This window comes from Egretta garzetta, unplaced genomic scaffold, assembly GCF_000687185.1.
Source record: "Egretta garzetta isolate BGI_Z169 unplaced genomic scaffold, ASM68718v1 scaffold251, whole genome shotgun sequence".
NCBI lineage: Eukaryota > Metazoa > Chordata > Aves > Pelecaniformes > Ardeidae > Egretta > Egretta garzetta.
In genome coordinates this window covers 2,484,290-2,496,269 of record NW_009258952.1, presented here as the reverse complement: position 1 = coordinate 2,496,269, position 11,980 = coordinate 2,484,290, and the positions used below count along the sequence as shown (strand labels likewise).

General features: G+C 37.1%; 1 protein-coding gene across 1 annotated transcript; it reads left to right on the top strand.

The window, feature by feature from the left end:
• The first annotated feature begins 2,108 nt into the window (after nt 1–2,108).
• On the top strand, nt 2,109–9,900 carry PKIA (cAMP-dependent protein kinase inhibitor alpha). Its single transcript, XM_009634480.2, has 2 exons — nt 2,109–2,282; nt 8,189–9,900. Exons 1-2 carry the CDS (start codon nt 2,132–2,134, stop codon nt 8,266–8,268), a joined length of 231 nt encoding a protein of 76 aa, XP_009632775.1. The 5' UTR covers nt 2,109–2,131; the 3' UTR covers nt 8,269–9,900.
• The last annotated feature ends 2,080 nt before the right edge of the window (nt 9,901–11,980 follow it).

Here is an 11,980-nt window from a genome sequence, read left to right as displayed (position 1 = left end):
ATAGCTATGATGACTTTGGACTGGTGCTACACTAACGACAAAATCCAAACCTGTACATTGATTACTTTCAGGTTGTGCATTTCATTTTCTGCAGGCCAGTTGCAATAACAGGCATGAACAAATACAGCTCACGTAAGTTTCACTTAAAATCTTTTATCTTCTGATCTTGCTGGATCATATTCTTCAATGAACAGGTCAGATAAGTCTGAAAACTTGCGCTGTTTTCATAACCTTATCACAACTGTCCCCACTGTTTCCTTTCACCTTTGCAAGTTATATGATTCAGTACTACGTGGTTGATGTATTTGACATTGAGATGTCTGCACCTTGGGCAAAGAACAAATGGTAGACTTCTCATTTGCTTCAATATTCTTGCAGTGTTTCAAGAAGAGGGCACATCATGGGAAGAAATGCACGTGCTCTCATGCTCCTGAAGGCATTTGTTAATTGAGAGGCACTACACCATTTATGTGTGTCAGGCAGGCTTTTAGTCAATGCTGACCTCTTTCCATTCCCGAGGTGTTTGTTGTTAGGTTTTCTGGGGTGGTTTTTTTGGTGGGATTTTTTTTTTGGTTGTGTTTGGGTTTTTCGGTTGGTTGGGTTTTTTTAAGCAGTTTCCTGTTTCATAGTGGTTGTTCATAAGAGTAAAATGACCCTGTCAGCCATTCAGCATTTGGCATGGGGCACCAAAGCTTGATAGCAATGAACTTTTTAAGTCATTCTATCAAGTCTCACAATGATACTTGATATCGTTTTATTTAGACTAAATAAAACATGGTGTTAGAACCCTTTTCTTGGCTTCTCAGACACATCACCTGTACACCCTCATTCAGCTGACTGAAGCTGGGGAGGTGAGGACTAGAATGAAGATGAAGAATGGACAGGATTTGTGAAGTTATTCAGAATTGAGGGTGGGGTAGGGTTGGTTGTTGACTTTTATGTATCTACTTTTAAAATAAAAAGTGTTTATAAAAATGAGGGTTTTTTCTTTTTATTTAAAGAGAGAAAGCTGAATCTTTTGTTGCTGTTCGTGTTTGTGATGACTTCAGGGGCTTTTTCAGTGTCCAGCAGCTGCAGTACCAACTGATTAAAAAGATTTGTATGCTATGCAAATGTGACGTTTCAGCTACTTTAGTAATAACAGCTAAAGCTTCTCACTGCATGCAGCTGTACAATGTCACCTTTGTGTCCCTGCCCCCACTCTCTGTTTACAAGTCTATAAATTAAGAAAAAGAAAAAAAAAAACAACCCCTAACAGATTAGTTCTATAGCAGATACAGTGGATACTCCAGCAGGGATGAAAATCTTGCTCTTAATGAGGTTGAAACAGGAGTTTCTTTGTATATTTGGCAGATCATACATTAATGCACATCATCACATTATTCCATAATAACATGAGAAATAATTATTTCCTAATGAAAAGAAGTTATGAGTTGACATCTAGCTTACAGAGCATGGTTCTGTAACCTCTGCATTACAGTTTAGCTATTCTGCTTGCTCTGTTAGCATGTCTCCACTCGTTTCAGTGACTTTATGGTAATGCATTCACTTTAGTGCAACTACCACATCAATATAAATTAGTTGAGTCTGAAGAGGTCTGTATACAATGCCAAAACTAATCGTACTAACAGAAAGGAAAATACACAAAACATAGCCGTGCCTGTGTATGAGCACAGTGTTCTGCATGCAAAAGCATTATCGATTTGTACTTTCTTACTCCTCACACTCTGCATTTTGTGCAGAAAAGAACTTTCTTCCACCCCCTATCTACCTCCTACTTCCCAGCTAATATTAAAAGCAGAGACAGCTCTATAAAGAAATTATGTTGCTGAGGTCATTGCTTTTATAAAGTACTCACTAGCACTTTATGAAGTATGAAAAATGAAGTCGTTTAAAGTATTCTTGAATACAGATGGCATAAAATCCACACACCTTTTTTGCTTTCTACTCTGTTTCTTCTCCAATTTCTCCAAATTTTGAGGTGGAGGCATCTTCTTTTGCAGCCAGTCTACTCCACAGTGAGAACCCTCTAGTTCTTCTATTCCTGTTCCATAAAGTTATCTGTTTTCCTGGTGTTCTAAGTGTTGTTCTTTTCTCCATCCAGGTACTGCTATGTGGATATTTGTTAGCAATGACTGATGTGGAATCTACATATGCAGACTTTATTGCTTCAGGAAGAACAGGTAGAAGAAATGCGTTACATGACATACTCGTGTCCTCTCCGGGTGGGAACTCTAGTGAACTGGCCTTAAAGTTATCAGAGCTTGATATAAACAAAGCAGGTGAGTACCTTTTGGTCTTTCATTTATTTAATACTAAAATGAAATGAGTAGTACACAAAGCGTGGTTTATGTGCACGCATTACTCCCTTGTCCTTCAGCAACAAAAAATATTTTTTTTCTGATAATTGGAATATCAGCAGGGGTTGCCTGCAATAAGAAGCCTAGATTTCATAAATGGGAAGGGTAGTTACTTGAAAGTACAACGTATTACTGAAAAAAGAAGTCATTCTGCAGTGAGTGCCTAGTGGCAGAGTCCATGTCCAAGATAAATTTTATGGAAAATCAAGTATAAGGAAGAAAATAAGGAAGTCTTTATTAAAACTTAGCTCTTCATAATATCCTTTAATGGAAGCTCTTTGGTTTGAAGCCTGTAGGAGAAGCTGTGTGTCTGCTTGAAAGGTTATTGTGGAGACTAATTTTGTTTTCAGCTGCCAGAGGACAGAGCTATAGCAATGCATTGTTGTTTGTTTTAATTGGATCTTTGTTTCTGGGCGAATTTTCTCTTTCCCCTTTCTGCTGATCCTTTGTCCTCCTTTTAAGGTGATTAGCACTAATGCAATCCTAAATCTTACTTCACCTTTAATATTACCAAGATTTTTAGCTGGTTGTGCACCTTCAGTTGAGAGGAAGAAGGGACAGCATATAGTGAAGAGCCTTACGTTAAACAAAAATAGTAATACGGCTGTGTAATTATTTTTATGTTATGTGGGTGGGGGTTAATGAATGGATCTTACAGATATTTGAAAGCCCATTTCAGATCTTAGGAAAGAAGAGTTATGCTTATTTTAATAACAGCAGAAGAAAACAGATGCAGCAAAGAACAAACTGTTCGTAAGCAGCTGCCCTGCTTGTGCACATATTTTTCTCAGAGACAACAGGAGTTCTGAGAGGCAGGCTCATCACTGGACAATCAGATGTGGGCAGCGTAACATTTGGGTGGTTGTAGGGCTGTTTGGATTGGGGAGGGATTCTTTTTTTTGGCTTTCAGACTAATCTACATCCTAAGTCATTCCTTCTGCAGTTGCCAGTTTGGGGCCTTTAGCTTCTAGATGCATGCAATTCTAGCTGGGCAGGGCCTTTAGTTTTTTTCTATTTAAAAGAAAAGCTTTATTGGCATGTGTGTAGGTGTGTCTATTTATTTTAATATGGGGATCCGTGTAAAATGTTGGAAAAATATAAAGTAGGTGGCATTTGAAATGCATAATGCCAACCTTCTTTCTTGTTTTAATTTTCTTCAGTCTCAAATTTACACTTGCCAAAATTGTCTTTGATCTTGTCCATTTAGAAGACATAAACAATCACTATTTTTAAGTTAAGCTGGTGGAGTGATTGTAAGCCAGAACTGTGTTCTTTTGTGAGCTATAAAAAGAATGTGACTTTGTGCCTGTAATAGATGTTGGTATGCATTTTGTACATGTAGTTAGCTCCGTAGTGCTGAGAATGGTTTAAATAACTGTTAGCCTAATTTTTAATACATAATTCAGGAGTCTGTTTAGTTTTTCTTGGAGACCTCTTTTGCGGCTTGGGTAACTTAATCATTGCAGAAAAGTGTACAGAGTTGCTCATAAAATTACCTTAGGTAGTAGATACACAAAAATGCCTGCATACTTCTTTAGGAGGTTATGCAGTCTGAATTAGATACAACGAAAATATATTTAATTTTTTTATTATTAGTACACCCAGGTGCTGGATAAAAGCCTCCAAACCATAAATACTGGAAAATGCATTGTATTATCATTCATATGAGTATTAGTGTATTATCCTGTCACGTCTTTCCAAACCAAAGAGAGGGTAAAAAATATTTTGCATCCCAAATTCCAGTTCAGAATATACTAGTGCTTGTGGGGGATGCATATACGCATCACACTTGACAGGATTAAGAGGAAAACACATTTGGAGGTTATATCTTATTTCTTTCAAGGTGCATGTCAACCAGTTTATGCTAAGGACTACCTAATTATAAAAATATAGACATTAAGTTTGATTCTTTTTGTTTCTTTCTTTTATTGTTATTACAGCTATATGCATTTTCTTGCAAAAGTGCAAGTACATTTTCTTTCAACTGCATGGAGTAATGGCAGAGCATGATAATGCAGGTTAAAAAAAAAAAAAGAAGTTATTACAAAACCTATGTAAATTAAGTTACCCAAGCATATTTAGTACATTCACTTCAAAAAGCCTGCAGATACATTTCCTGTAAAGAACAGGAACAGCTTTGAGCAACACTAGGGAGTGAGGCCATGTACAAAGACCACACATTTATTGCCATGCACTATTTGATACTTGAAGTGAGCGGTGGTTAATCCCCTCATTGATGAGCCAACAACAGATAATCAAGAGTTTACCGCATAATTACATATAATACATGTAATTACTGTATAATACTCTCCCTTCAAAACAAATGTTCCAGTGTTCTTTGTCCATAAGCTAACAACCTGCTAATATCTATGGAATGGACATACTTACCAAACTTCAAAATACAGATTCTAAGTACTCAGTGGCAATGCATTTTATCTAAATTTAGTAAAAGCTGCATCCCAAATTCCAGTTCAGAATATACTAGTGCTTGTGGGGGATGCATATACGCATCACACTTGACAGGATTAAGAGGAAAACACATTTGGAGGTTATATCTTATTTCTTTCAAGGTGCATGTCAACCAGTTTATGCTAAGGACTACCTAATTATAAAAATATAGACATTAAGTTTGATTCTTTTTGTTTCTTTCTTTTATTGTTATTACAGCTATATGCATTTTCTTGCAAAAGTGCAAGTACATTTTCTTTCAACTGCATGGAGTAATGGCAGAGCATGATAATGCAGGTTAAAAAAAAAAAAAGAAGTTATTACAAAACCTATGTAAATTAAGTTACCCAAGCATATTTAGTACATTCACTTCAAAAAGCCTGCAGATACATTTCCTGTAAAGAACAGGAACAGCTTTGAGCAACACTAGGGAGTGAGGCCATGTACAAAGACCACACATTTATTGCCATGCACTATTTGATACTTGAAGTGAGCGGTGGTTAATCCCCTCATTGATGAGCCAACAACAGATAATCAAGAGTTTACCGCATAATTACATATAATACATGTAATTACTGTATAATACTCTCCCTTCAAAACAAATGTTCCAGTGTTCTTTGTCCATAAGCTAACAACCTGCTAATATCTATGGAATGGACATACTTACCAAACTTCAAAATACAGATTCTAAGTACTCAGTGGCAATGCATTTTATCTAATTTAGTAAAAGCAACACTGGGTACCTCTGGTAAGTAAAAAACCGCCACAGAAATCGTAAGACAGAAGGCAAAAGATTTTTAGTAGGGAAATCAGCAGGTAGCTCACCTCCCCAGCTCTCTCTCAAGGTAACCAATGCAATTCCAAGAAACTTTTTATTCAGTTCACTTTACAGGTGATCATAGCTAAATAAAGTAGTAAGGAAAAAGTACAATGAATAACAAGGACCAGTCTCTGCAAGTCTAATGTCTAAAACAAACAGCTGGTTTTCTAGGTGTCTGCAGATATATCACAGAGCACTAATTCAGTGCAGAAGTGGGAAGGAGACTTCCTTGTAAAAGTTGTAGTGGTCCAACCATCTACAAAAAAATGGGGCTAGTAGAGGCATCGAAGTCATACAGAACAGGAATGAAGGACTGATTGTAGAAATTCGCGATGAAAAGTGATTTTAGTTCATGGTAGGAATGTTTTAGGTGTAAGCTTTGGGAACACTGATAGACATTGAAGAATCAGTAATGTTACAGGAAGAAAAATGAGTTGAAAGCTGCACATTAGCAGAACCTGTGACTGTTGCTAGCTTACCAACTCGCACAACTGTATTATCGTTTACAGTATCATATTATTTGGTTTGGGGTTTTTTAATACTGGCTATTGGTTTCGAAATGCTGTGTAAGAATTGCAGCTCTTAAGAGCTTCTAGCTATCATATTTTTAAGGAACAACAGTTTAAGAGTGTGCTTAGGCGATTTTGGGATTCTTGGAATATAGAAGCGAAGTAATTCCATAAACAGATTTGAAGGCCTTTGGTAGGAGAGCTCTGCAGCAGAAAGACAAAGTCTGTAGTACCAAGACAGTGTATTATAAATTAAATAGATTTAGACTAGTGAGTTTTTTCAGGGAGTTGAGGAAAACTTTTAAGAAGTGGTATACTAGAACCTTAGTGCTCTTTCTCTGAATCTTTGTGCACTGTGTTTAATATTTAGGTAGTGAAATGTTTGAGCTTTGTGTCTAGGATGATTTTTGTTTTAAGCACAAATACCTTGCGAGGTTTTTTCTCTCTTTGGTTTTGTCTTTTTTTTTTTTTTTTTTTTTTTTTTTTTTTTTTTTTTTTGTCTTTAAATAAGAATTCTTTCAGGAACGTTTGACTTCCCCAGATAGTATGAGGGATATTAAAGACATCCTAGTAGTCAGAATAAATGGAGTAAAGAGCAGGCAAAAAAAAAGGAATAATAAAAAAGTTAGATTCCACTCACCTGGACTTTGCAGTATCAGAACAAATGTAGGAGGCTTTGTAGAAAGTGTTTGGATAACTTAGGCAAAAGCGATTTCTGTCCCATAGGAAATAATTCCATGTAAATCCATCCTGATAGAATCCTTTGTAATGTGGGAGATAAAACTGAGAAATAGAGTTTTCTGAGAAAGTGCCTTGCAAAAAAAATTAATTTATTACTCAACCCATAGTGAACAGAACAAACTCACCATTTAATAGGTTAATTAGCCTTCCATACAACTTTCCATCAGGTTGAATTTGATAATTACCCATGCCCTCTGAGGCATTTTGCCACCTAAATACTCAGTGCATGCACAAAACACAGCTACCACGTCTGAGTTCTTTGCAATACAAAGAACTTTTTTTTCCATTAGAAATATATGCCATTTCTTCCATACAGTTTATGGCACTTATTTCTGTAAACAGAAATAAAGTTGCAGATGTACAGTGTGATTTGAAATGAGGAAGCAATAAGTATCTGTATTGAGAACTCTGCCTTTATTCTAATGATCTACAGATTAAAGTTAAGGGGCACTACTACCTCTACTTAGACATCTTTACAGCTTAGCCCATGGAATTTTCTTCTCTTAACTGCTCTGTCAAACCAGTTCAATACAGATTACTCAGAATCCTTACAAGATACAGGAGACAACTTATGTCTTAACATTATTCTTTACCTAACATTATTCCTTATTATGTACGTAGAGCTAATTAGTCCAGTGTTAGGGGCTTCTGTCTTACTTGCACTTAGCTTCCAGCGGTCTGAACTTGTTAGGTCTGTAATCATTAGGTGAAACACAATACTTTGCATATAGATACTAATAGACCATTGTCAATGCACTACTTAGCCTTCTTTAGACGGGCTTTATGAGCTGTCTGCTTACTGTGCCCCTGTAAGGTGTTTTCTGTTCCAAAGATTGTTCTGTGGCTTGCAGCGAGACAGCTGGACTGGACGCCGTGGGGCACGGTACTGAAAATGGATGCACAAAACAAACACAGTTCTAACAAACTATTGCTTTTATTGACATTACAACTCCTTATAGTAAACTCTGTTCAGACTCGGTGTAATGAGTTTTTTTTCACGTATATTGTCACAGTGAATAAATTGTCAAATATACCCTACTAGTTTTGTTAAATTCTTTCCTTTCTAGCTACTTTAGGTCTGTACTTAAAATGATAGTGGTGTTTGCGGCTGGGAATTTGTTTTTGAAGGTGCCTCTTGAGATGCAAAGTATGGCTATCTTAGTAGTAAAAGTTTTCATATTCAATGCAAGATTTCAGTTTCAATTTCTTTTTGCTTTGTTTTTGAGACTGGTGGATGAACAGTTGGGATTCTGGGAGCAAGACCTTTTTGGTGTAGGGTGGATCACTTGTCCTTTTCTTGTCTGTTATAGAAGGAGAAGGAGATGCACAACGAAATCCAAGTGAGCAAACCGGGGAGGCCCAAGGAGAGGCAGCAAAGCAAGAAAGCTGACATCCGACTTTGACCGACTGGAGCAGCTGCTGGATGTTTTCAGACTACAGGAGCATGCTGGAACAAATTTGTTTCCATGAGCAAGCTGGTGGAAAAGAAAGTGCATGTGTCTTCACTGCTGGAACCCACTCAACACAACGCTAAAAATGGGGGTACAAGCTGTGGCAGAAGACAGAATTTTCTCTACCTCTGTCATTAGCAATGGTTGAACGTGTATTGATTTTTTTGGGATAGTGTCATCAGATGGATCCCTTCATAATGACTACTTGATGGGAACACTTTTAGAAAGTAGAACAGGTAAAACTTGTAGCAAACGGCCTTTGAAACGTCAGAGGATCTAATTGTGTATCTTAAGAAAAGGCTTGTGTGATCCTCAGAGTTTAAAATTCTCTGGCCAAAGTGTTCACCCATTGAAAGAACTGTAAAGAAAGCACTGTTTTTAGAACTTTGCATCTGTTTTACAGCTCTGTTATTTACAATGGTTTTTGTATTGTACGACTTAGATGCTCCACACTGCCCCTTCTCAACTGCTTATGAAGAATATTTCTGTTACTGTGAATTTTTCTACCACGCGTTTTGAAAGGGCTGGATTTTTGCATAATGTGGTGATGTGCACATGATAGATTTAAAATGTCAACCGCTAAATTGATTATGCCTAAATCTAAATGACTCAGCAACACTCTAATTTGTTACTAGATGAGCCTTCAAAACGATTTGTTAATGTGAATACTTCAGCGTGTTTTGTGTCCTTGGTACAGTTTTGCCACTTGCCTGTAGTTAGTTGCATATCAGAGACTCAAATTGAATCTTTTATGTTACTCTTCCCCATTTTTCTAATTTTACACCCAATTTCTTAATCTTTCGCTGAGATATTTTTTTAAAATGTTAGTCCAAGTATTTTATTGTTATGGTAGTTTTAAGAATACAATTATACCCTTATATGGGTTAAAATTCAGACAAATTCCGTGGTGCTAGAGATTTTCCTGGTTCACATTGTTAAAGATGGGCCTTTGTTTACACACGGGAGAATAACTGGCACAGGTTATTGCCAATTACGTATTCTGGAATGAGTTTTAGATTGCAGGATAGTCCAACTAGTGGATCATGGGCTGGATGCAGCCAGGGGGACTATTTTTTCTATTCCTTGCCTTTGCCCCAGTTGATCAGGCTGTTGAGTTTGCACAGCCAGTGGCCTGTCGCTGAGGCACCAGGTCCAGCCAAGTGCTAGAAGCTGCCCTAGCAGCCTTTTGGCTAGGATGTGGAGAGGGAAGTGAGAAACTTGGCATCTAGCACCCAAAAGACTGTATTTTTCCCATTTCAGTTTTTCCAAAATAACAGTCCAAACTGGACCTTCATTGAAATACCAGGACAGCTTGTCCTTCCAGAGGATTACTTAAAGTGTCTACAAATTAATAACCCATTCTGCAGTAGCTATGCTGACTGATTTCCTCCCCCCCCCCCCCCCCCCATCCCACCCCAATAGACAAGGCCATACATGAGGCCAAATACTGCAAAATGGGGCAGCCACACCGCTGTGTGACTAAGGTGAGTAAAGAGAGTGACTGACTAGTAAACCATGGCAATCACATAAGCACCAATCACAAAGTCAGAAGATTTGTTTTCTTTTATTAACAGGAGGTGATGTCACTTTCTTTATATATAGTATATATATTATATATATTTTTGTGTTGTTGTTGGTTTCAAATGTTATGCACTTTTTACTGTTTGTAAACTTTTACTAATGAATAGTGTGATTGCTTCCTGAATATATTAATCATCAGTTAACAAAACATCTTTGTGGCCACAGCTGTTTGTTTCTACCATATGTATCATAGTACTTGTCACCTGAAATTCTTTTGTGAGATGTGTGGAGAAAAAAAAAACCCACTTCTGATCAGTATTATGAGCTCATTTATTAGTGTTAATAAAAAACAAGCCAGCAGAATGCTTGTGGCTCATTAGTGTAATATTAACTCTCACCTTTTATGGTTTGGAAGCTGAATGCCTCGCTGTCTTATTAGCTCTCAAATGCCCATCTTCTTGGTAACAGAAGTAGTCCATTTGCTTTGAAAATAGTTACCCTTAAACTAATTATTTATTCATTTCACATGGTGTTCCTTTCAATGTTAACACATTATTATTGAATTTTTTTTTTAATTATTAAAAAATTATTGCTCCTCCCCTTGCTTTTGCATCAGGTCTTCAAGCTGAACTGGTTGCCCCTTTGTCATGGACTAGTTACTGTCAATCTAGCATAAACACCAGAAGGAAATAAGATTCTAGGGCTTTTTATAGTGCTACTTTATTGATGATCCATGAAACACCATCAATAAAATGTCGTGGAAAAAGGTAATAAGTAATTACAGTAAAGTGTTGGTTTTCCTTATTTTCCTTCAGTGCTTTTCTTTACTTCGGTACACTTCTTATTCTTCTGCGTTGTGAAATAAAATTAATTTCAGCCTTTCCTCTCTATTTTGTACATGTTTCTTCTATTTATCCTCTTGTTTTCTTTTGTTTTTAAAACAATTATGGAGGCATTTGCTGGTTTTCAAAACACATCTCTTTGTGATGGAAAATTGTGCTGTTAATTTTAGCGGAGTAGAAGACCGTTTATGTTCCTCATCCCCCCCCAAAATGTATGAGTGCTTGCTTTATCACATAAACTCCGCTCACTCTCTTTGTTTGGGGTGTTTCTGTTGCATCTATAAGCAGGCCTCACTTTATGTAAACATGTGGTTAGTCTGTGCCAAATCACAGCAACGTATCTCAAGTATTACTATTACCCAAGCAATTACAAAAGAGCTAGTTCAAGTATAGTCACACCTTTATATCGGTGTAACTGCATCATGTAACAGGGGCACTGATGGCAGAGTTGGACTTCAACTGGCTTGTTTTTTCCCTTGCTCGTTCTCTTTTTCAGTAAGCCTATCACTCTGGCTTCTGTTCCAGAATCTTCTTTATATTTTGTTGTTCTCATTATAGGTAAAACGTTTAAATGTTTGTTTAATCCAGGATTACCTTAGAAAAATCTCTCCCAAAAGCTATATAACTCAGCGAAGTTAGGTCTGGACTTAATAGAATACTGCTGAAAGGTTTGGTTTTGGCGGGGTTTTTTGTTTGGTTTACTGTCTCTTTAGTTGGATGTTTTTCAGTGCTTCTTTCACCCTGCCAGCCCTGTCACTTCAGAAAATAGTCTATGTACTCATGTTCTTGTTGCCCGTAATAAAGTCTATGACTGTGCTCGCAAGCATTGCACTTGCAGGGATTAGATTCTCCATCCACTTGAAACACTTGAATATAGAACTAGAATTGGACGGAGATACCGGCATTTCTTTCTTCTGCTTATTTCTACTGATGTTGTCCGTGTGCTTCGAAAAGTTTCTATTAAGACAAGAATCAAGCATGCACGCACCATTATTTCACCAAACTATCATTTTAAGCCAAAAGTTCACTATGACCTTCCATACAACAATTATTAAATAAAAACGAAAAAACGTTAGTATACCTGCTACTCGTCCCTGCTCTTTCCTTGCCATGTTTTTTTCCACAATTCTAAAGTGGGGAAAAGTGTGTCCTGGTATGAGTGACAGGTCCTGAGCAGTTAGCTTTCATGCAAATGGATAATGAAATTATCTGGTGCCCAGAAGGAGGGGAGCGACTACCAAAGTGGTTAAGCTGGAACTTCTACAATATGAATGCCTTCCTCAGCTAC